Source organism: Camelus dromedarius, chromosome 12, assembly GCF_036321535.1.
Source record: "Camelus dromedarius isolate mCamDro1 chromosome 12, mCamDro1.pat, whole genome shotgun sequence".
Taxonomy (NCBI): Eukaryota; Metazoa; Chordata; class Mammalia; order Artiodactyla; family Camelidae; genus Camelus; species Camelus dromedarius.
Genome location: NC_087447.1, coordinates 9,204,197 through 9,228,891, shown reverse-complemented (window position 1 = coordinate 9,228,891; position 24,695 = coordinate 9,204,197). Strand labels below are relative to the sequence as shown.

Genomic DNA, 24,695 nt, shown 5'->3' with positions numbered 1-24,695 from the left:
TATGTGCCTGCCCCTGGGGCACCAACACCTCCAGTCCCACTGGAGACGCCGCCACCCTCTGTGTCACCACCTCCTCAACCTGAGGACCCAGAGGCAGAGCCCGGCCAGCCCCCAGCCTGAGCTGGTAGGAAGGAGACTCCGCTCAGCACAAGCCAGGAGACCAGCACCGCCGGCCCTCCAAATGCTGCTGTGGGAGACACAAAGGCCGCAGCAAGCTGGGGAAGATGGGCCTGTTCAGCCTGGGCACCCCGTACTCTGCTATCAACCCTTTAGCATGACAGCCCTTCTCAACTGGCGCCATCATACTCCTTCCTACTCTGAAAAACCGCAGGCATTTCAACCACATCATGGTCTAAACAAAATTAAAAAGAAGAGCTTCCACAATAATAGCAGATGAAGAGCCACAGGTAAACTGGTCAGGATTTTTGGCCTGTCCTCCGAAGAAAAGGAACAAATATTGTCGGAGCCGGCCGCGGAAGACGTCGGGGTTGGGGGAGGGCCACGCCGAGCGGCGGCAGCGGGTGGATCAGCGGCAACGGCTGCCCGGAGGCGGCGCGGCGGCGGCGGCGGCGGCGGCGGCGGCGGCGGCGGCGGCAGTCCCTGCAGCCCCGGCCCCGCCTCCACCTCGGCCGCTGCCGCAGCCGCAATGGCAACTGTTGGGGAGCGCCAGCCCCTGCTCAGTCCCAAAGCGATGCTGGAACAGTCTCGGGGCTCTGTCGTGAAGACATGCCAATATTTGGTCTCTGTCCAACGAACAATGATTTCTCCTTGGTGCTATGTGAAGACTGTAATTAGGCTGTCAAACCGCAGGCTGATTGACCTCGTAGAGTCTGTCTTTCATTCTCACTGGCCCACCTGGGAAGATGTTCGCCAGCTGCTTCTGACTTTTCAACACGGAGAAAAAGAGACACATTATCAATGAAGTATGAAAATGGCTGCAGGGCCGAGTCCCCAGGGACACATTGGATGTTGAGGGGTGGGCCATGACACGGCCCCTGACACCAGACCAGACTGGGACTTTCTCTTGGAGTCCTGACTCAGAATGTGGCAGCGCGCTATGGCCTATTTGTCTGAAAGACTGGACCCTGTGGCATCAGGATGGCCACCCTCTATATGGGCCTTCACTGCCACAGCCCTCCTGGTCAGCGAGGCAAACAAATTCACACTGGGACAGACTTTAAATGTAAAATTGCCCCATTCAATGGTGGCTCTGATGAACAGCCCAGGTTACAAATGGATAACTAACACAAGGATGACTCACTACCAGGGGCTTCTATGTAAAAATCCAAGAGTCCGTCTAGAGACTGTGTGAAGCTTAAACCCAACCACATATTTGCCTGAGGAGGAAGGGCAGCCTGCCACGACTGTAAAAAAAAAAAATCATCAAAAAGTGTACGTGAGTAGGCCTGATATAACCGAAAAGCCCCTGCAAAACCCAGAACTGGAACTCTTCACAGATGGCAGCAAGTTACATGCAGGATGGATAATGGTGAACAGGTTATGCTGTAACAACAACAACCCAAGAGGTTGTAAAGGCAAAATCCCTTCCCCCAGGATGGTCTGCTCAGCGAGCAGAGATTTGGGCGCTGGTCCAGGCACTAAGGGAAGGGAAAAGAAAATGAGTCAATATATACACTGATTCCAAATACACATTTGCAACCTTGCATGTACATGGAGCCATCTATAAGGAGAGAGGACTTTTGACTGTTGGGAAAAGAAAATCAAAAACAAAGAAAAAATTTTACAGTTACTGGAGGCAGTATGGGATCCAAAGAAAGTGGCTGTTACTCACTGTAAGGGACACCAAAAAGGAAATGACTCTGTGAGCCAGGGGAACAGACTGGCTGATCAAAAGGCGAGAGGCAGCCACCCAGGAACACCCAGTAATTAAAATTATGGCAGCGCCAGAGCTACCCACTGCCCCAGAATATAGCCACGACGAAAACAAGTGGGCACAGGCCGAACAAGGAGAGAAAGGAAAGGACGGATGGTGGATCATGACAGATGGAAGGGTTTTCATCCCAGAACGACTAGCTTATCGTCTAGTCCAACAACAACACAAAGCCACACATATGGGAAAAATGGCTTTGGAGGCCCTCCTAAAGCGATATTTCCTAATTTCTCGTCTCCCTACTCTGTGCGCATCAGTCTCCTAATGCTGCTTGCTCTGTGCTCAAAACAATCCAAAGCAAGGGCCCACTGGGCCAATGAAAATACAATGATGTGGATTGGCTCCCTTCAAAAATCTAAAAGTGGACTTTACTGAACTTGGGCCCAGTAAGGGATATAAGTACCTGCTGGTTTTCGTCTGTATCTTCACAGGGTGGGTAAAGCCTACCCCACCAGGACAGAGAAAGCAAGAGAGATAACAAAGGCTCTCCTCAGGGATGTCATCCCTCGGTTTAAAATGCCTACCTCCATCAGGTCCGACAATGGAGCCGCCTTCATGGCAGAAATTGTACAAGTGGCAAAGACACTGAGCATCTGCTGAAACCTACACATAACATACTGGCCTCAAAGCTCAGGGAACCTGTTAAAGTTGCAGTAATCATCCCTTGGATCCACCACTCCAGGGTTAAGAGAGCAACTTCACCTCATGTCGGTGGCACAATATCATGTACACACGAACACTGTGCGGAGAGAAGCAAAGCAGTTCTCTGTTTATTGTTTCTTAGAAAAGGGTTTACATAGGACATGCACGATGCCTCACATATCATCTAAGTTATAACAATGTTAATAATCTTAGCTATTTAGGTCCCCAAGCTCCTGCAGTAAGCACAGGATGCTACATGATCAAGGACAGATTGTTTGAAAGTTCATCATGAAACTTCATTAAATAGGCCATCTCTTATCCAGCCAGCTCTGCCTGTCTTAGGTTGTCCTCCTCTGAGTATCTTACCCGTCATTGGCTATCCAGCCGTCCATACTGGATACATTAAGAAGGCCATTTCTTATCCAGCCTGGATACGTGACATTCCTCACAGCTTGTTTATCAGTTTAGCCCATGGCTTATTCTCTAGAGCCTTCAGACAGGGGCCTACACATCAGACAGAGGGTCCCTAAAAAATTGAGAGTGTCCCAGGAGACCCACTCAAGATCAAGCTCAAGATCAAGAAGGGCCAGAAAAAGATCGACGAGCCCTGCTCTAGGCACACCCGGAAGCTGGCTAGTCAACGCTCGGCCAAAGCTTGAGAATAGCTCAACAGAACTGTTAAATGTATTCCTTTTGTGCTCCCTTGCCTCTTTCCTTGTTTACTATACTAGCCTGCATATTAGCAGTGGGGCTGGCCAGCACCACCCCACCTGACTGAAACATAGGCCATAGGATCCTGATAGCTATTTTATACCTTGTTATAACTAATGCCATCACAGCAGCATCATGTCTAAGATAATCATAAGGCTGATGTTATTGGCGCTAATGCCCTCATTCCCCTTACTAGTGGGGCTCAGAATGACAGCAGGGGTGGGCACAGGAATTGGTGGCATAGCCTCATCCTCTTATTACTATTATCAGCTTACAGGTGAGTTCAGCCAGGATCTCCAACAAATAACAAAAACCCTGGGAGCTCTGCAAAATCAGATTGTCTCTCTGGCCAAGGTGGTCTTACAAAACAGGAGGGGCCTGGACCTACTCAAGGCCAACGAGGGGGGACTATGCCTCTTCCTAAAGGAAGAGTGCTGTTTTTTTATGCCAATCAATCAGGAATTGTCAGAGGGATGTTTCAAAAGTTACAAGACCAAGTGAAAAATAAAAAACATATTTTAGACAAGAGCCGATGGACAGGCCCGTGGGGCTGGACCTCCTGGCTGGCACCATTCATAAGTCCCTTGCTCCTGATTTTTGCAGTTCTGCTATTTGGGCCCTGTGTCCTAAACTTCCTGACCTGCTTTGTCAGTGAGCAAATAGAGGCTATAAAACTTCAGATATTAGCCTCCAACTATGAGCCCTTGCAACAGATAAGTGATGATGCTTACTCCAAGAACGGTTGTGAAAGCATCAAGAGAGGAGAACGTGAAGGAAAAGCCGGGCTTGGCTAACAAGCTAACTCACAAATCTAAGTGTAACAAGTGTCAGATTACTGATCTGAGTTCTCCTGGGCTAACTTGTAAATCTAAGTTAACAATTGTCAGTTTGCTGAGTCCCTGTTCATGTTTTTTTTTTGTTTGTTTGTTTTTGTTTTTTTTGCTAGCCAGCTGGATTTTCAAAGAGACATATCTGGCCTTGAAATGTTGGTTTGCTGCCTCCCTGCTTCTACTTTTGTGATGATAATGCTGCTAAAGCTGTTCCATGCCTATTGGCCGAATACCCCAAGCTTGTAATTAACCCTATAAAACCTCATGCGCACGTCTTGGAGGTGCTCAGAGCCTCAGAGCAGAAGCCCCTCTGAGCCCACCAGCGTAATACATCTGAGTACTCCAACCTTCCGAGTGGTGCTTGTTTCTTGGCTGGCCTGTCATTTCCATAACATTATAAGCCCCAACAGGAGCCAGGAGAGACCTACACTTGCGAGGCAATGCAAGACCTCAGGTACCTGTGTAAGAAAAACAAATAATATCATGTAGTGGTGATTACCACAGTTCACAATTGCTTGAATATATCCAATTAAAGCTCCTAAAACATTTCGGTATGCCAAAAAATAATAATAATAATTAAATAAATAAAAGTTTCATGTACAATCAGGAATTTAAGTTTTTAACAATTTCTAAAAGGTCTTTGTAGCCCTAGCTAACTTTGAGATGCTTTAAAGGAGCCCTGAGGCATCTTAGATATTAAATTAATTAAAATTATGTGGTATGTTGTCAAATGTAATCAACCATGATTTTAATAATTGTAAAGAAATTTCTATCAATTGCAGGTATTTAACAATGTCTTTTAAGTCTTTTGTCATTATAGAAAGTTAAACTGCTGTTACAAAGGTACACCATCTTCAAGAAGATTCATAAGAAGGTTATGAAAGCAGTTACAACAGTTCTACATCAGGATTCCAGCTCATAGGGCACTCAGATGCAAAAACAAAAGGTTGTCCTGCCCCTGGGGCCCCAAGATTAGGCATTCAGAGATTTTTAACTCTCTGATAGGCAGGGTCAATGCCCCTACTCAGCCTGGAAGTAGTTTCAGAAGACGGACCATCACCCCTCTGCAAACCCGTAAGATTATGGGAGTAAAATCTGAGACAGGAATGAGACAGGAGGGAAGGGGGCAGGGCACAGCCACTCAAGGAATGACAGCAATTTAACACCAAAATGGGGGAAGATTCACCGAAATGGTGGAAGATTCAACTCCTAGTTGGCCTTGAGGATTAAGAGGTTTGATTTCTAGTAGACCTTGAGCTTCATTATATGCTCATTATAACAGAGGGATAAATAACATGCCCACAGGCGCCATGACAGTCCCAAGGCAGACCGCAATAGGCCAAAGAATGGGTGGTGGCCCAATTCCTGGGAATCCCAGCCCTTTCCACGGGGTAGTTGGAATGGTCCCACTTGTAGGTGTGTGAAGCTACTGAGCCCATAAAATCTTGGAACACCATGCCTAGCGGCCTTTTATTGTTCCCTCCTCTTCGGAGACGGCCTGCACGCTGTCTGTGGAGTAACTACTTTTACTTTAACCTAAGCACCCAATTCCCATACTTCTTTCCTTGTCTTTCTCTTGCCTTACACACCATGCAGTATCTCTCTAAATAAATCTACCTTTACTCAACTGTGACTCGCTCTTGAATTCTTTCCTGCAGGAAGCCAAGGACCCACACTTGGCGGGGCACGTCCCAGGGGCTCAACCGGAGCCTGAGACATGGACCTTCTCACACCCCACATCCGTTTTTCCTGCATTAGAACCGCGTCCTGTTCAACCTGGCGTCCCCACTCCCCCAACCATGGAGCCTAGCATGGGAAAGTACAGCAGAGGTTCTGTAATTCTTTTGTAAGAGCCACTGATTACAGGGCTCAGAGCCCTGGGCCAGCCAGAGGCGGGCACATTCCCTCAGGGAAGCTGTAGGAGGACACCAATCTGGAAAGCGCAGACAATGTGCAGGATGGGACTCGCCAGCCTAGAGGCAGGGCGCCGCCTTCGTGCGGGGGAGCCAGCCGCGTTGGCCTCTGGGGTGGTCCCCACCGCGGGCGCGCCAGGCAGCAAGGCTCTCTTTGTGCCGGCATCAGGTGCAAGCGCCCTGGAGCACCGAGCGTGGGCGTGCGCCCACGCTTCCGCGGCGCTCCAAACCCAGCCTCCATACCCCCTGCAAAATCTCCAGGCTCCCCTGGGATCTCCTCGGGCTCCGGGGGCTCGATCGGCGGCGGGAGGAGTTCGGACACACAATTGGTCTGGCAGGGCTCAACTCCGCGTGGGCGGGCAGGCGGGGGAGCGGGGGACCGCCGCTCCAGCCCTCTGGCCTTCGAAAGATCTTCCTGGGCCAATGGCAGGCGGGGCGATGCGCCCGGATTGGTGCAGGCGCTCTGCTGATCACTGTGGAAACCCAGGCGGAGGGGAACGCGGGAGGATGCAGAGCCCTGGGCGGGGGGAGCCAGAGGGTCGGTTGGAGGAGGCTTCTATTCCCTGAGCTACCTGGGAGTTTTTAGTAGAGGCAAAAGTCCACTAGGGGCTGGTGGGCGGAGGGAGGGGAGGAGGGAGGGGACCGCTTAGGGGCACTGGGAGACCTGGGGGTAGGCAGGGATACTCCTGGGCGAAGGAGAGGAGGCTGGGGGAGGGGGCGCGGTGGGAGGAGGAGTAGGAGAAGACAAAAGCCGAAAGCGAGGAGGGCCCTGGGCGCACCCAATGCTGTGAACTGGACAACTAGTAGACAAGCAGCATGGGGAAGGGGGGGAACCAGGGCGAAGGGGCTACCGAGCGCGAGGCGCCGATGCCTACCTTCAGCTGGGAGGAGATTCAGAAGCACAACCTGCGAACGGACAGGTGGCTCGTCATCGACCGCAAAGTCTACAACATCACCAAATGGTCCAGACGGCATCCGGGGGGCTTTCGGGTCATCGGGCACTACGCAGGGGAAGATGCTACGGTAAGGATCTGGGGCCTCTCTCGCCACCTTTCTTTGCTGCAGGAGGGAGTCAACAGGGCGCCAAACAAGGCCTCCAGCGCTGAGTGGATTTGGGGCGTCCTGGAGGGATGGGAAGTGCCTACTGCGCTCCTCTCCCTCCTGGAATCCTCGTCCTCCAAGACAGCTGGGCCAACGTGCTGTGGGGGTCGGATTTTGGAGCCCGGGAGGAGAAGCGCGTAAGACCTACCGGATGCGCATTGGGACCGTGCGTCCGTTCCTTACTCAGGGTTCAGCCCAAGCCAGGAAATCCCCAAAGAGGGTGCTGGGACCTTAGGGCTTTGGCGCCCCCAGCGCGAAAGATGGCCGCCCCTGGTTTCCGCGAAAAGGCGCGAGAGAGGAGCCAGGTGTGGGACCCCGCGCGCGTCCCCCAGGCTCCAGCCAGACTAGAGAGCCGGGAAGGAAAGCTCGACCCAGCCTGGGTTCGCTCCTGCTTGAATTCCAGTCTCAGAAGATCCGCAATGGCTGCCTCGGAGACACCGCCTGGTATCTCTTGTTCCCACGCTCTCAAAAGACTACCAGTGCCCACTGCAAGGGTTGGCCTTCTTGGGGGACCTGGGTGGGAAATGGTGGAAAAGAAAAAGGGCTGGAGTTTGCAAAGCCCAGGTAGAGAGGGACCGTGAGACGCGACGATTTGGCAGCATTAGACTGGCTTGGCAGCAGGTCAAGCTGCACCCGAGGTTACTCTGGGACTTCAACTAAATGGCCCTCTGTTCCTAAATCCTGCCAGGAATGCTCTTACCTCCTTTTGGACTCTTAACGGTAGTAGGGCTCCGGGATATTCCCGAAGCCAGGGCTGCCCATCTTCCCTTCACCTTTATGCTCCAAAGGTGCAGCTCTGTGTTTACACAGCACCCCCACGACACCACCCCAACCCCCAATCCGAAATCTTGCATTTCCTTAAGGTGCAGCAGGATCTCTGTGGATTCAAATTAGCTAGCGGGAAAAGAACAGAGGCAGGGAGGAAAGAAAGGGGGCTCTCCTGGTGGCAGAAAAGTCTGGTAGGATGGAGAGCTCCGCAAAGGCGAATAGGGAGGGATCAGCTTGACAAGGCTCATTCCACCTGGAGGTCTGGCATGCTCAGCTGTTTGGCTTTTGCTGTCCAAGTAGTATGGGCCCCTGTCAGTTGGTGGAACTCTTGATCTTGCTACTTTGTCTTTCACATTGGGACAGGCATACCCTAGGGGTGGGGGGCAAACCGGGCAGCTATAATCTTAGTGGTCCCTTGGCTCGCCGCTTTGATGAAGTAGGTCACTGATAGTGCCTACAGCTTCTGGCCCCATCCTGTTTTACCTGCTTGCGAACATGGCTTGAGCCCTTAGGGCTGGTGATACTGATCATAACTTAGATGGGTATACGATTTTCAAGCATCCTCAGTGTATTAGCTCACTGAGACTTTTCCATAACTCTGTAAGGAGGTGGAGTAAGAACAATTACCCAGAAAAAGACTTGACTCCTGATTGGGTCTTTCCGCTATTCCGTGTTGCTGGACTTGTGCTAGTCTGTTCACGATTTCATGGGTAAAATCTAAAGATTCCTGCCCTGGTTGGGCCTTCACCAAAAAGTCAAATCCAACGGATTAGTCTGATTATTTAGTAGTGTTAAATAAATATATTTTGTTATGTGGCAAGGCATTTCATAAACTGTAAGAACTAGATAAATGCGACAGAGTGTTATCAGACAGGTGAGCCTCGGGGTGAGGATTATTAGCTAGAATGTAACTTAAGCAAAGAGGGGTTTGGAGGAAATTTCAAAAACTCTATGCCAGCTCTATTTCGTGTAATAAGACGTAAAGACAATCTCTATGCTCAAAGCTTGCTGCCTTCCAAGATACTTTTTTTTTTTTTTTTTTTTTGAGTGAAGGTAGAGTTATTCAGAGAGATACATTGAAAGGCAAGAGAAAGGCCACAAGGTATGGGGATTGGGCGCTCAGATTAAAAGTAGGTACACACTCCATAGACAGAGTGACCGAAGAGGGAGAGAGAGGGGCGGCCCAAGATAAAACTTTCTGAGCATGAAATGTACTAACTGGGGATATAACTGGATAATGGTGGACAACTGGATTTTTTTCTCCCTCTCTCTTTACTATCTGGAACCAGGTAGGGAAAAGGCCACAGGAAGTCTGGGGTCTATGGGCAGGGGACTTGAGAGAGGCTGAAACAGGCTAGGAATTGAGAGGCTCTTTGACTCGTTGTTTTCCAGCTGTTGAGCAGGTGGCTTTACCCTTGGGGCAGGGACTTCAACCTCAGAGCCTGGGTTGAAGGAGAGTATTTATGGATCATGTGAAGTTTGGGAAGGACTGATCAGGAGATAGAGGTCTGACACCCAGGAGCATTCAAATGCACTGTTAAGAGCCAACTGCAATGAAGTAATATCCTCACAAGAGATTGGCAACCAAGGAAGCCAGATAATCTGGGGCCTCAGTGGGGGATTTTCCTGTTACTATAGAAAAGACCTCAGAAGTCAGGACAGCCTAGTGAAGTGCTGTTGTCATCTGGTCTTTCTAGAGAGGTTAGAACTTGGCCTTGCCTGCAAGAATAAAAAATAAAACTAAATTTTTACAACTCTCAAAGCATGTTTGTAAGTATCACATCATTTAGTGCTCAGATCAGCCCTGTAGGTGGTAGCCCTTACTGCTCTTGGATTTAAAAACCTTGACCTATTGGCAGCCCTTGGACCTAGACTCAGGATCTGCCATCACAGAGACCTCCCAGCCCACTTTCCCTTCCTTCCTCCCCCAACCCCCTTCCTTCCTTCCTATTTCCACCCCAGGTCTCTTCCCCTCTGGTCCTCTGGCACATCTCTGGTCTTTGCCTTGCTGTGGGCAGAAGGAGCCCTCACCTGTGTCCAGGGATGTCTCTCATCTTTTAGAGTTCCACCGCTGCAGAACTTTTAATCTTTTAACAAAGATTCATGGCACATTTCTTCCAGTGTCTCTATGGCTCCGAGCTGGCCCTGGACACAGATAGTCAGCATATCTGCTGGGTTTGCTTCTCTCCTTTCAAACTGAGACTTGAATCTGGACCCTCTGCCTCTAGACACCAGCTCCTCCACCCATTGCCTTGGCAACTTTTCCTGTCCTGTCTGCATCAGTTGCCTCTTAGAACCCAGGGAAGGCAAGAAGAGGTCAGGATTCATTCCATATTTTAACCTGCTCCTCTGCTGTTCCTGAGAAAAGGCAACAGGTTGAAAATGGAACAAATCTCCAGCCTCCTTAGGGCAGGAAGACCATGGTATTTGGAGGCAGAGGACCTGATTCTGAGTCCCAGTTTTAGGAATTCTAGGCAGGACATTTAGCCTGAACTTCACTTTCCAGGTCTATGAAATGGGAAGGTTATTATTAGGCTCAAATAGGCTGTGAGTGAGATCATTCTTTAAATTTCAGAACACTCTACAGGTGTGAGGGATCATTGCTGCGGGTCCCTTTGCCTCCTGTGCACAAGTGTGCATATTCAGCATGCAGACGAGGGAGTTCCATAAGCAGCAAAAGAGCAAGCCCTTGAAACAGGAACCTTGGTGGCCTCATTTATGCCAAAGGTAGAAGGCATTGGTTGCACATGAAATCCCTTCTGTGGTTTTGCCTGGAGGCAGCTCCACCCCCTCAGCTAGGAGCAGTCCAGTTCCTGCGGTCTGCAGCCTCAGGAAGGATCCAGTACCCAGCCCCAGCATCCCTGGTAACTTTGGTGAGATGTGTTTCCTGTTGTAATACCTTCACGCCCAGGTTGCCTGTCCTTGGCATCTGCAAGGACGCTCTCATCAAGGTCCCTTTGGCCACAGAGCACCACTCCACCAGCCTCCATCTCTTCTTTCCCTTGCAGAGGACAAGGCACTTTCCCGCCCTGCCTGCATCTCCGCAGTGGAAAGGAAGTCAGCGTCCCTGTTTCCAGCTGAGAACTCAGGGTCCCTCCTCTGCCTCTCCTTCTCTAACCTCTTGCTCCAGAGTCCTGGTTCCCAGAGCTGCTACCTGCAGCCTTGTATGACCTGAGCTTGCTCCTCCTGTACTTCCCCAATCCCTGGCCAAGTACCAGGATGTGGGAAGCTGGATTAAGGATTAGCCTTGCTCTGCAGAGAAGGTGGATGTAGCCAGAAACAAGAGTTAGCTCTTGCTGCCCGGTGCAGGAGGAGTTGCTGTGAGTTCTACTCAGGGTGGGGTCAGGCAGGGAGATTTCTTCCTGCAGAAGTCGGCTGGCATGGGAGCTGGGTGATCCTGCAGGAGCAGGAACACGTGAAGATCTTTCATTTGGGATTCTTTAAGTGTCCTCAGCCTGACCTCCCCACCCCCAAACACACACGCCTGCCTCCTTGATGGTGGTTCTGCTCCGCTCCCAACCGTTGGTCACTCCGTCCCCTTCACCTGCATCCCCAACCTTCTTTCTGGAAAGTGTTTGGCTTCAATCTCTCAGTCAGATGAGGATAGAGCCTGGTTGCAGTTCTTGTTCAAAAGTCAGTTTGGGTTGACCCTGTCTTGCCTTGCCCCTTGGTCTACCTTGCACCAGCCAGACACTTTTGTAACTAAGCAGCTGTTGGGAACCTTCTGCAAGTTCGTCAGGCACATCTGTGACACTTTGAAGGGGGAGACCCAAAAGATGATCAGCTCTCAGGAGGCGGAAGCTCATTTTGATCGAGGCCTTTGTACTAACAGCAGAGTTAGGCATACCTGGAGTGTGACCATGGATGAATAACTTCGCCTCCGTCAGCCTCTCTTCTCATCTCTAAAATGAGACCCGCCTCACAGAGTTTGGTGATTAGTGAAAAATTAGTGGCTTATGTACACAAAACCCGGAGGTCAGAGGCTGACCTGTGTAATCTCAGCACGTGGCAGCTCCGCCACCACTGATATGTGGGTGCTGGAGGAGGCGAAGATGTCCCAGAGGCCGAAGCAGAAGCCAGGTTGTGCAAAATGGCCAAAGGGTCTGAACATGCTTTCACAGTAGGAAAGGCCCCTGGGCTTAGAGAGTGCACAGCTGTCGAGTCCTGGAAGCCCCAGTTGGGCAGTGCTGTAGCCACTGGGGTTATTGCAGTGGACGAGACAGGCTTGGCCCTGTCATGGAGCTTATATTCAATAAAGAATGAATCAGGATGACAAAGAAGTGAGCGCATAATACAGCTTGTAATTTTGAAGCTGTTATGAAGAAGATAAAGCCAGGCAATGTCCCAGAAAGCGTGAGGCTGGGAGATGGCCCATTCAGGTAGGGTGGTGGGTTGCGAGCCCGCCAAGGGATCCCGCTGGAGCAGGGCTCCTGGCAGAAGGAAGAGCCGCAGGCCCTGGAGTGGGAACGAGCTCGGTGGATTCAAGCAAGGGTGGTTTCCACCAGGCCTGCTCGGAAAGCTGCCAGATCTACTACAGACAATGAGGCAATTCAGCAGCGTCTGGCTTTTTAGACCTGTGTGTGGTTGTGTGGCATGAGGGGACACAGACCCTGGGTCAGGTGAACCTGGATTTGACCCTGGCTCTGCCACTTGACCGTCACCTCCCTGCACTCTGGTACCTTCATCTGTCAAATGGGGCTTTGAGGGTTCTGGGAGGTAATAGAAGAACCTTCCTGGCTCCCTGCCTGGCGCGTGGAATTGAGGCCACCTGAGAGCTCTCTGGAAACGGCCCAGGCAAGGCCTCAGTCAGGACAAGAATCTGCCTGGCTCTAGCAGGTTCCTCAGCTCAGGCAGGGACTTGGAGGTGTGACCTGGACGTGGTAGGGGCAGCGGGATCTGGATGAGCGATGGGCGCACTTGCAGACTGCCCCCCGGTGAAGACTGGGGAGTTTCATTATCAGAAACAGCTATTCCTCAGGAAACTACCTTACCAGGGACTTGCAGTTGGTTTCTCAAAAGCCATGATCTAATGTAAGGACCAACGAAAGGACCTTTTTAGGCTGACTTTGGAAGGCAGCTGTGCTCGCCACCATACACCAATGCCTGGGCCCTGACTTTGGCTCCTGACGGGGCCTTTCCCAGGACCTTCGAGCACTGGAGCTAGGAGGGTCCTCATGTGCAGAGGAGACAGGCTGGAGTGGGGCTGCTGGCCCAGAGTGGACCCCAGGCTCTTCACTGCCCGCTCAGGGCCTCCAGAATAGCAGCCCATCTCTCCTCTGAAGATACCCTTGCTCTGATCCTCTGCTACCATCCCTTTCTGTTCAGCTCTTGGGGAGTGGGGGGAGTGGGGTGCAGACTTTTTTTTTAAAGACTCTGGGCCCAGTTTTCCTCTGCACAAAGTGTTGCTTTGTAAGTCTGTTCTAGACACATAGAATAAAGATCAGGCAAAAAGACTTCATGCCAGGGATGAAGTAAGGAAACGGGAGAAGACTGGCAAGTACTCTTGTGAGATACTTCGCTAGGGGCTGAGCTGGGTTTTTTTTTTTTCCTTCCAAATGAGAGTCTTTCAAATCAAGCATTGCAGTTTTTAATAACTTTTTCTTCTGTCTCTTTAATCCTCCCCACCTTCCCCCATCCCCAGCACAGACACGCACCCTCACTTTTCTCCACTACTTTGATTTTTCTAATAGTTTCTCATGGTGTAGTTCGACTTGTTACTCTCTCCTAGCAAAGTCTCAGAGCTTCAAAAAAAATTTTTTTTAAATTGAAATATAGTTGATGTACCTTGAAACTTGGTTTGATGCAAGGTAAACATTGTTCATCACTGGGACATCACACTATGTCCCATCAGGGGGACCTAGTGTCACCTCATCTCTAATGGAGCTGCTGTATTTGTTTTATATTATATATAACATGTATAGAAAAAAGACTGGAAACAACGGTGGTATTCATTTTCCTCTTTATTGTGTACATGTTCTAAATTTGCCGAATGCACATTATTTATAATCCAAATAAAAAGATTAAAAAGCCCAACGTTTAAAAAAAAGCAATACTGCAATGTCAGAGAACGTGTGGAAAGTAATGAAGATAAAGCAAGGCATAGCGCCACCACCTTAACACATAATAGTTTAAAATACTTTCATAATTTTTGTAATTATTTGCATACCTTTTTAAATTGTGGAAAAAACGTTTTCCCCCAGAAATGCTTTTTACCTCATTCTGCATCTGCTTTTGATTTAACATGATCTAGGTGCATTGTTCTTGTTGTTCTTTTTGTTGACAGCAGTGTGTGGGGGCAGCAGGTGGTGAAGTTCGCAGGGAACCAGGCAGCCTGCAAAAGACTGTGGCTCCTGGCCTCTGTGGTGCCCGACCTTAGAGGGGCGCATTTTTCTGACTCGCTGCAGGACTATGCGGTGTTTATACCTAACCTTTGTCAAGCTCCGGGGTCTCTTGTCAGGGCGGAGCCCCAGATGGCACCTCCAATTTGAGTTGGGCACAGAGGGACCCTGCCACCTGCTGGGATGAGGCTGAGAGAGCATTTGGGGCTGGATCATGGGAGGCCCCGTATCGTTCAGTGTGCTGGTGTCTGAGTGGGACAGAGTTTCTGCTGGTGAGCCCTGCCCTCCCCAGGGCAGAAGCGCTGGCAGTGGTCGGGGTCTGCTACTCACTACCTGCACCCCTGCTCCCCAGGATGCCTTCTTCGCCTTCCACCGCAACCTTGATTTCGTGCGCAAGTTCATGAAGCCCTTGCTGATCGGTGAGCTGGCCCCGGAGGAGCCCAGCCAGGACCACAGCAAGAACGTGAGTCGGAGGGATAAAGGAAGGGAGGGTTTGCTGGCATAGGGGGTCAGGTCCCCACTCAGACACGGAGAGTGCAGGGCATGGGGCAAAGGAGCCTTTATGCCAGACCAAGGGGAGCCACTGCCCATCTCCTAGGGTCAGGGAGGACTTGGAGCCTCTGCGGGCCCTGTGGGCCACCCCTTCTGCTGGCCCCCACCTTGGAGTAACTCATTCCCAACCTCTCCACCTCTGGGGCCTCAGTGGAGCCAGGCTGGGCACAGGGTCTTTCCCTCTTTTCTGGTTCCCCGCTGTTGTATTTGGCTTCCCCCTCCCTGGAGCTGACCCGGGATTCCATCCTAACTGTATTTTCCATCCCTTCCAGGCAGGCTCCTCCTCTCCCCTCCTGCAGGCTCCTCCTCTCCCCTCCTGCAGGCTCCTCCTCTCCCCTCCTGCAGGCTTCCCTTCCCGATCTTGCTCCCCACATTTCACTTGGGCTTATAGCCCTCTTCAGATCCTCCACCACTTAGCACCTAGGCTCCCAGGTCTGGCTTCCTCCACGTATGCCTGTCTGCCCTTCAGAGTACCCTGTGGATGGCTTGAGCCCCCTGGCCTCCACTTTCTCCCCCCTCCTGCCCTGCCCTGCCTCCCAGGTTCTTTCTTTCTCCAAGTGATGCCCTTAGTTCCCCAGAGCCACCCTCGACTCTGCCTCTGACACCTGGCACCACATGCCCAGTACCCACTCAGTGCCCCCTGCCTGTGGTGTCCAGAGCAAGGAATGCGTGTCAGATAGTGGGAAATAGACCCCTTTTAAAAAAAAATGTGGTAAAACAGACATAACTTAAATTTTATCATTTTAACCATTTTTAAGTGCACAGTTTTCAGTGGCATTGAGTACATTCACATTGTTTTGTGACTGTCACCACTATCCACCTCCAGAACTTTTTTATCACTCCAAACTGAGATTCTGTCCCCATTAAAGACTAACTCCCCAGCCCCTGGTAAACACTATTCTACTTTTTGTTGGTGAATTTGTCTATTCTAGGTACCTCATATAAGGGGACTCATAAGTGTTTGTCTTTTTGTGTCTGGCTTAATTTCACTTAGCTTAATGTCTTCAGGGCTTGTTCATTAATAGCATGTGTCTCTTTTTTTTTAGCATTTTCTCTTTTTTTTTTTTTTTTAGAATTTTCTTCCTTTTTTTTAAAAAAAATATTTTTTATTTCAGGTTTTTTTAGGGGGGAGGTAACTGGGTTTTCATTTATTTATTTATAATGGAGGTACTGGGAATTGAACCCAGGACCTCGTGCATGTTAAGCACACTACCACTGAGCTATACACTCCCCTCCTAGGGTTTTCTTCCTTTTTAAGGCTGAATAGTATTCCATTGCATGTATAGACCACAGTTTGTTTAGGCATTCATCCATCAATGGATATTCGGGTTGTTTTCACCTTTTGCCTCCTACAAATAATGCTGCTGTGAATATGGGTGTGCAAAATGCAAGCTTTTATAATTTGAGTTAAATCCTTTCTCTGCATCTTAACTGGCTGTGGACAAACGGACAGTCCCAGAGCTGTGCCAGGCCCCGACAGACACATGGTAGCGGCCGCTGTTGTGGTCATGCACGGCGGCTGGGCTCCTGCGGGACTTGGGCTTGGTCCTCTCCCAAGCGGCTGGGTGGCTGAGTCCTTCCCTGTGTTCTTGCTTCACAGTCGCAGATCACTGAGGACTTCCGGGCCCTGAGGAAGACTGCTGAGCAGATGAACCTGTTCAAGGCCAACCACCTGTTCTTCCTCCTCCTCCTGGCCCACATCTTCGTCATGGAGACCATTGCGTGGTTCACCGTCTTCTACTTTGGCAATGGCTGGATTCCAACGATCATTACGGCCATTATTCTTGCTGCCTCTCAGGTGAGGTGTGACACCATCACCTGTCACTTGAAGCCCCTGCCTCCTCCCCCCACCCCCGACTCCCCCAACTCCCAGAGGCCTGGTGTCTGGGTGCTGATGCTGTGAAAGCATCCATGGCCCTCTCTCCCCAGGCCCAAGCTGGATGGCTGCAACACGATTTTGGCCACCTCTCTGTTTACAAGAAGTCCACGTGGAACCACATCGTCCACAAGTTCACCATAGGCCACTTAAAGGTAACTGTCAGCCACCATGGGCGTCCGTCCCGTCAGTTAGCGTTTGATGCAGCACTATCTCACTTTACTCTGAAACCAGGACCTACCAATCCCCCGCTTCTCTGACCTTCCAAGCCTTGTCACATTAGACACACAGAACCAGTGTACTAATTATAAAAACAGGCACACGCTTCTCCGTTGATGATATTCGTTTCTTACCTAAGCAAGGACTTACTAATAATCCCCTTTCAGTTTGAGGCCAGTACAGAAGCAGTCTCTCTTGATGAATTGGTATACTTTCCTTCACAGGGTAGTGTTTGCTGTTTAATACATTGTGTTCCTCTTCTTTTCTATTTTTTCCCTCCTTGGGTGCCAGGAAACGCAAAGCAAAATGTGGAAGAGCACTGTCCCTAATCTACATTTCCCGTTATCCATATCCTCCCCTCCCAGTCTATGTCACTGACGCTTTTATCTTTATTATAACCGTTCTGTTATATATGAATCCTTTATCAGAAGCCATCTCAAATACACTTTGGAAGTACATGGGGCTGGAGAGGAAATATTGCCATCATATAAGTCTTTAGATAAGGGACATCAAACAATGTAATGATCAACTCAGCCAAAAGACAAGAGCTGTTTAAAACTCAGAAGATAAGGAGGCAGACCTGCAAAAGTGTTAATAGGTTGGCCAAGTTTGTAAAAAAGAAAAAAAAAGACTAGCTGGACTTGCCAGTGACCTTGGGCTGATCTGATGGACTTTTTCTCCTTGGTTTTGGACATAAGTTCTTGCCAACTCTCTTTTTGAAGCGTATTACCCTCCACCCCAGACCTACCCCAACAGCATCCAGCTGCTTCCTAAGAAAGGCGTTGTCCTGGAGACTTCCATTTCTCTCCACCCTGGCTTGGGAAGAGCTGGATGTCTGGGTTAAGCTTATCCCCCTGTGACCTAGGATGCCTCTAGCCTTTGGCTTGCCGGCTCTGGATCAGGTTGGGGGTGAACCACCATTGAACTAGTAACCATTTCCACAGGGAGCAGTTTGCCTGGCCCTGAGCCTGGAGCTGTCTGAGAACCTAGTTTCTTTCCAGAATTTCAGGGGTGAAGGGAGAAGATGCACATAGTAGAATGCTTTGTTTCATTTTATATTCTTTTCTGTCGGAGAAAACCCTCCTCAGAATTGGAAAGTAACATTTGAGTCCCGACCTGCTTTATCCCCACACGTTTAAAAATGATGGACTGTGTCTTGTTTGCAGATTCTGGGCAGGAGCCGGGAGGGCCTCTCCTGCGTGATGGCTCTCAGTCCTCGAGGGGCCCTGGAACAGAGCTCTTGTGTCAGACAGAATATGACAAGGACGGAGGACTGGCCCCCCTGTCGAATGTTGGCTTGTGAAATCGGAGCTCTGGGTGACAGGGAGATGAGAGGAAGTCAGGGACATGGGCTCTGCCCAGGGCTTGCCAGCCGCCTGCTGGCTGTGTCCTTCGTTAGTGCGTGGCGGAGCAGTTCAGCCAGGGTGCCCCAGAGCCAGAAGGGTCACAGCTTTCCTGAAGTCCTGCTGGCATCCCGTGGCCACATAGCTGCAGACAAGTCTTGTAGGTGCAGCCGTTCTCGGGTCCCTTTGCTGGGGCAGGAAGGAGCTGGCTGCGGGGCGCTCCTCGGGGTGCTCTAGCATAGCTGTGAGGGCAGTGAACAGGGTGCCGGGAGCCCCGAAGGGCTGGGACCCGCTTCTTACTGCCAGCCTGCCCTGCCGTAGGAGTCCACATGTGAGCGCCCCACTCCCGACCTCCCCTTTTCCTTCAGCCCGCGTCACTTCTGGTGGACAATCCTACTGAAGGGTGATCTTCTACAGTGACAGTTCTGAGAGGTCGAACCTCTGCTTAAAACTCTTTAACTTGTTAGGCATTGCACGTGCCATCTAGACCCTGCACGTGGAGATGGAATCTTTGGAACCCGCAGCCTTTTTGCAGCTTCGTCCTGGGCCAGGACTAAGGTGAGGCGGGTGAGGCACTTCGCAGGGCCTCAGATTTTAAGGGGACACCAGAAAGAGTCAGTAATTGACATAAATAACTATTTAATGCAAATATTTTTTAAAAAAAGGCAAAATTAATGTAAAAAAAGAAATCCACAATGAACAAAATACCAGCAGTTAAAATGAAGATCAGGGCTGTGCTGAACCGTATTGGAATCTGAAGCAAAAGGAAAACTTTTACCTTACATATGTGTTTGTATGTGTTTTTTTTTTAATGGATGATTTTTCTTCCCAGAGCATTAAAGTAGTTGAAAACTATTTAAAAACTAAAAGCCCCAACATGAAGTTTAAGTGTATCATTTATAAAAAACAATTTATTATTATTTTACTTCAGTTTAAATTAATTAAAAATTATTTAAGACTGACCCTTGGTTGAGAGAAATGAAACTTGGCGGTTGTCTCAGTGGAAAACAAGGTGAGCCAAAGGGTAGATTTTGAAAATATTGTTGATGAGTTTGCTTTTGGCTCTGCTATGGCTCTGCCCAGCACTGCTGGCCCAAGAGGGCCTTCTTTTGGCTTCTGGAACAGTCTACACTCCCCTTTCCCCAAGGCCTTCACCTAGGCTCTTCCCGCTGTCAGAAAAGACACCTTCACTGTGCCCAGCTCCCTCCTGCCCAGCCTGCAGCCCAAGGACAGTTCACCTAAGTGGCCTCCTGAAACTTCTCCAGCTCCACTGGCGCATCTCACTGTGGTGTGATGCCCCCATCCCAGTGTGGAGCGACACCCACACTGTTGTGATGCCCCATATTATCAGGTGTGGTGCCCCCATATTGGGGGTGATGCCCCATCACAGGGTAGGGTAATACCCTACTCTCCCTCACTAGACAAGGGCTTGCCTTCTTCCCCACTTCATCCCCAGGGCAGGCAGGGCAGCATCAGCACCACATTCCGAGAGCACAGCGCTGGGTCATTCCAGGGTAGACAGGACTTCCCAGTGCCCAGGAGGCAGGGTTCATGGAGGATATGCAGGGTTTGCCGAGTGAAGAGCAGTGGAAGAGAATTGCAGCAGAGAACAGTGCCATCCAAAGATGTTTCATCATTACACCCGATGCCAAGTTCAGGGACGGCCCCACCTCGCCGGCTCTCATCCCCAAGGGGCTCACAGCCTGTCCTTCCTCCGTTTGTTCATTCCCACACTTCTCTTGGTTGGTGTAGTCTAAACCTCCTTACTCATAACTGCCTTGCCCCTTAATTTCTCTGTGCCAGAGACTCCATTGCACTCTTGCCAGGAATTCAGCCTCTTGGCTGGAGAGGTAAATGTGCCATCTGATTTCTCAATCCTCTCAGCTCCCATTGGCCGACGTTCTTTTGTTCTGCTGGGTTTCGAGCCCTCCTGCTTCCTGGGGCCTGAGGTCACCGCGAAGGCCACAGCCGCTCAGAGCTGTTCCCGCCTGTGGCACTGAGTGAATAGAGACTGGGTTTGTGCCAAAACATCTTCCAAGTACAGTGTTTGTTTTTGCAGTTAGGCCTTTTTGTACCTCTCCCGACACTTGGCCAAAGTGTTGATTGATCCAGCAGCAGTGCCCCAGTGAAGTCCTCATGCCGGAGAGTCAGGAGAGTCTTGTCTGCATCACTGCATGACTTTGCGGAGAGACTTGCCCTTAAAATGTTTCCAGAGCTGGAACGAGTGAGACAGAAATTCATGGCCTTGAAAGACATACTCATGTAATGGTTCTTGTCTCTGAGAAGCATCATTTTGCATTCACCTGTTAGAACCAGGAAGCTCTTGCCTGTCTCTGTTAGTGACTGCTTATGGAGCCCTCCCTGTGGCCTTCTGTGTGTGATGTGACTCACCTGTCAGCCCTGAGAGCAGTGGCGTGTCTAGCTGTTGGGCTGTCCCTTGCCTCTCAGTGGGCCCTTTGGGAGCAAGGACCACTTGTGGTCTTCTTTGGTGTGTGTGTGTGTGATTTTTTTATTTTTCTATTTTTTATTTTGTTTTTATTATCTTAATGGAGGGACTGGGGATTGAACCCAGGACTTGAGCATGCTAAGCATGTGCTCTACCACTGAGCTATACCCACTCCCCCTCCTTTTTGTTCTTTTGAAAAAAGCTTTCTTGGTATAATTCACATACTATGCAATTTGCCCGTTTAAAGTATACAGAGCAACGGCTTGTGGTGTATTTGTGCAACCACCATCACAATCAAGTTTGGAACATCTTCATCACCCCAAAAAGAAACTGACACCTCTTGGCCATCACCTCCCAACCCCCTCATCCCAACCTAAGCACTAGGCAACCACTCATCCTTCTGTCTCCATGGATTTCCCTATTTTGGACACTTTGTATAAATGGAACCATAGAACACCTGGCCCTTTGGGCTGGCTTCATTCACTTCGCATTGATTTCCAGGTTCTCATGTTGTAGTACCTCGTACTTTCTTATGGCCAGGCCAAAGTTTTCCATTGTATGGGTCTGTCGTGTTTTATTTATCCATCCATCAGTTGATGGACATTTGGGTTGTTTCCACTGTTTGGTTATTTTGAATAATGCTCTTGGGAACGTGTGCGCACAAGTTTTTGTGTGGCCGTGTTTTCATTTCTCTTGGGCACACGCCTAGGAGTGGAATGCTGGGTCGTACGGTAGGCACCATTTCTCAATGTTCCTGAAACAGAGAGAAATGTTCTTCCTTGTACAACACGTGCACACAGGAGATGAACAGAGGATAATGGGTGTGGAGGCTCAGTCTGGGGTTGACAGAGATCTGAGACTCCCCAACAGCTGCTAAAGCCCCTTACCATGCTGTCCATCCTCAGCACCATCTTATGATTGAAGGAACAGGCCTGGGGGGATGGAGTGACCTGGCTCAGTTCAGAAGTCCTGGTCCAGGGGCTGGTCAACTCTGGACTCAGTAATGGTAGCAACACTTCCTAGCACCTCCAGCATTCAGGGCCTGAGGCGTGTGTCACGGAGAGTCGGCCCTGAATGTTGAAGGTGCTAGGAAGTGGTCCCCTCAAGGACTGCACTGCTCACCCCCATTCCTCTCCCAACAGGGTGCCTCTGGCAACTGGTGGAACCATCGCCACTTCCAGCATCATGCCAAGCCCAACATCTTCCAGAAGGATCCAGATGTGAACATGCTGCATTTGTTTGTCCTGGGAGAACGGCAGCCCGTTGAGGTACGATGAAGGGGACGGAGGGAGGGCGTCGACATGGGAATTGTTTGGCCTGAGCAGGGATCAGCAAAGGCTTCTGGTAGGGAGGAGAGTCATCAGACAGACACATCTTTGCCTGATGTTTACATGGAAACCTTTCCTGGATGCCCTGAATTATTCAAACTGGAATTTCTGTGGAACGGCCTCCTGTGTAAATAATAGATGTCACGCCTTATCAGAGTGTTAGGTGCCTCCCTGCCTCCTGTGGGCCGATGAAGAGCATCTCCTGTCTTGTTCTTTCCAGTTTAGCAGGAAGGCACAATTCCAGGGCTCAAGCTTGGTCCCCAAACACTAGCTCAAGAAAATCTTACTTGGAGAGTCAGAGTACCAGAGGCTGGGAGAGACCTTGACAGGGTCTGGTCCCACCTGTTTCACCATAGAGGCAAAGTGAGGCTCAGCGGGAGGAGGGCACGGGTTTAGGGTCACATGGTGACGACTCTTGGATGAGTCCCCAGATCTGACAGCTAGGCCATTCCTTCCACTCTATCACGCTGTCCTGTTTTTGTATTAGTTTATTTTTTATTATAAATATAGAGCATACCTGTTACAAGCACTTAAATAATACAGAAATAGACAAAACTAAGACGTGAATCTCCTATGATCTCTGCCATCTTCCTTCTGCCTCTGGTGTCACACCCCCAAGGGTGACCCCTGTTGACAACATACTATAAATCCTTCTACATGTTTCCTGTGTGTGTATAAACATGCACATATCTTTTTTAACAATAAAAACTTAAACATAGGCATTTTTTTTTGCAACTTGCGGCCTCACCAAATGTGGACTTCTTTCCGGGAGTCCAAGTGCATTGGCCTCTACCTGGTGCTGTCCAGTGCTCTGTTGTATTTTCTATACCGAAACGTAACCCACGCTATTTTGTAAGACAGGAAAATTTGGTGTTGCTAATTCTTTTAATAAAGTCACCCCCAGTGCACTTAAAGAATTTAAACAGTGTCCTTGTTTAACGTTCTTTAAAAAGTAGAGCCTCTATGTAAAAAAAAAAAACCGTATTTTTTTTTTACTTTTCAGAAATACATTGATGATGTAAACCAAAGTTTAGAAGATCCTTGCTGCTTTTATGTAGATCTTAAGTGTGACCTTGTAGGGAGTCTAAGCATTTGTCAGGAGAGGCACCTTTGCCCTCGGTAAGGAGCAGTGTCTTGAATCGGCCATATTCCCAGCAGTGTTGGCATCCAAGGCTTGGAACACAGGGAGGAGAGAGTCTGTTCCTTCAATTAGCAACCCCTCTCCCGTTTCACATCCACCCGACAGAATATCTGAACAGAAACATGGGTTTTCTGTGACATAGTCAATTTTGAGGGAATTAGCCAAAGTTCAGCACTTCAGAAGCATGGAGCCTCCAGCTGGGCAGGGGTTTTATTCTCTGCCAAAATCCGTGCTTGCGTTTTCTTTCTAGGAGACAGTTTGCTGGCTTTGATTTGAGGTGGCTAGGTAGTAGAGCTGATTAACTTGGGTCCACCTGATAAGAAGACAGAGGCTTCCCTTTCTGGGTGAGGCTTCATGTTGTAGATCTGTTGGCTGGCCTGACAAATGTTCTCTGTGTCCCTAACAACAAAATCTAGTCTCACCAGCTCTGCTGGCGAGAAGGTGCCTTTCCTTTCTGCGTGGTAGCCAGTGCAGTCTCTACCAACATCCCCTTCTCGAATGCCGGCTTCTGGGCAGAGGGTGCAGTGGGAAGTTTTGGGGATCTGGTCATCCAGTAGTAGCCAGTGGCATTTGAAAGACCACAGCCAGGGCCACAGTGCTCCGTGAAATCCCTTCTCTCCCACACTGGTGGGGGAAAGGCCAGCCATTTCTGGGTTCCTCGTGGGGCCACACCCCAGTGTCCACCAGACCATGCTGTCTGAAAGAGACCTTTCTTTTATGCTTAGAAAGTTCTTCCTTCACACATCGTTTCAGTGTTTCTGGTTTCACTTTTGAATGTTTCACTATTGCCAAATGGGGTTTGACTAAGTTGTCCTAGCCTCACTTTTCTCAGAAGTCAGCCAGTTTCCCTGGAGCCCCCTCCTGGGTCACATCACCTCTTCCGCGTGGGAGGCTGTTCTTCCCTGAACCCCAGCGCCTGGTCTGGGCTGAGTGTCCCCGTGAGGAACGCTGCCTGGGTGATGCGGGCGTCACGCCGATCTATCTGTGGCCCCCGCTAGCTCACTGTAAGCTTCTCATGGGCTGACTTACCCCTCCCAGAAAGGATTTATGTCTATAGATTCAGCCTTTCCATCCAGGAATATGGCATCTTTCTCCATTAATCTCTGGGAAAGGTTTTAACCTTTTCTTTGTGTGTCTCATGGGTGTCTCAGTTGAATTCTAGATAATTTGTTTCTTTGTCATCATGATAGCGGTTTCTCCAGTTTTCAGGAAAACTTGATATTTGCCTAGTTATGTGCAGCTAGTGTCCACTTAAATCTCTGTGATTCCAATTGTTTTTTTCAGTTGATTCTTCTGAATTCCCTGGGTAGATCATATCTTTAAAAATATAATGAAAATTTAGACCCTTTCTAAATTGCAGTAGCTCTACACTCTTACTTCTAGTTTGGTCTTTATGACGTTATTGGAACTTCCAGAACAGAGTTAAATAGTGGTGATGTCAAGGGCAATCTTGTTTTGCGCCCCACCCCCCTTTTGTCATATCATGTTGGGGACCAGTGAGGCCATTATCCCTGTAGCTCTGTTAATGGGCTCTCAGAAGCCGTGAGTGTTTCCACCCCCCGCCTGAGATCTTGTTTTTCCACCCAACTGGGAGGC

At 49.6% G+C, this 24,695-nt stretch overlaps 1 protein-coding gene across 1 annotated transcript in view; it reads left to right on the top strand.

The window, feature by feature from the left end:
• Positions 1–6,497: 6,497 nt before the first annotated feature.
• FADS2 (fatty acid desaturase 2) overlaps positions 6,498–24,695 on the top strand; it is a 30,523-nt gene continuing 12,325 nt past the window's right edge. Inside the window, exons 1-5 of the mRNA XM_031459473.2 lie at positions 6,498–7,010; positions 14,547–14,657; positions 16,347–16,544; positions 16,676–16,777; positions 21,773–21,898. Coding sequence (XP_031315333.1) covers positions 6,804–7,010; positions 14,547–14,657; positions 16,347–16,544; positions 16,676–16,777; positions 21,773–21,898 — 744 coding nt within the window. The 5' untranslated portion in view covers positions 6,498–6,803. The remainder of the gene's footprint in view (positions 7,011–14,546; positions 14,658–16,346; positions 16,545–16,675; positions 16,778–21,772; positions 21,899–24,695) is intronic.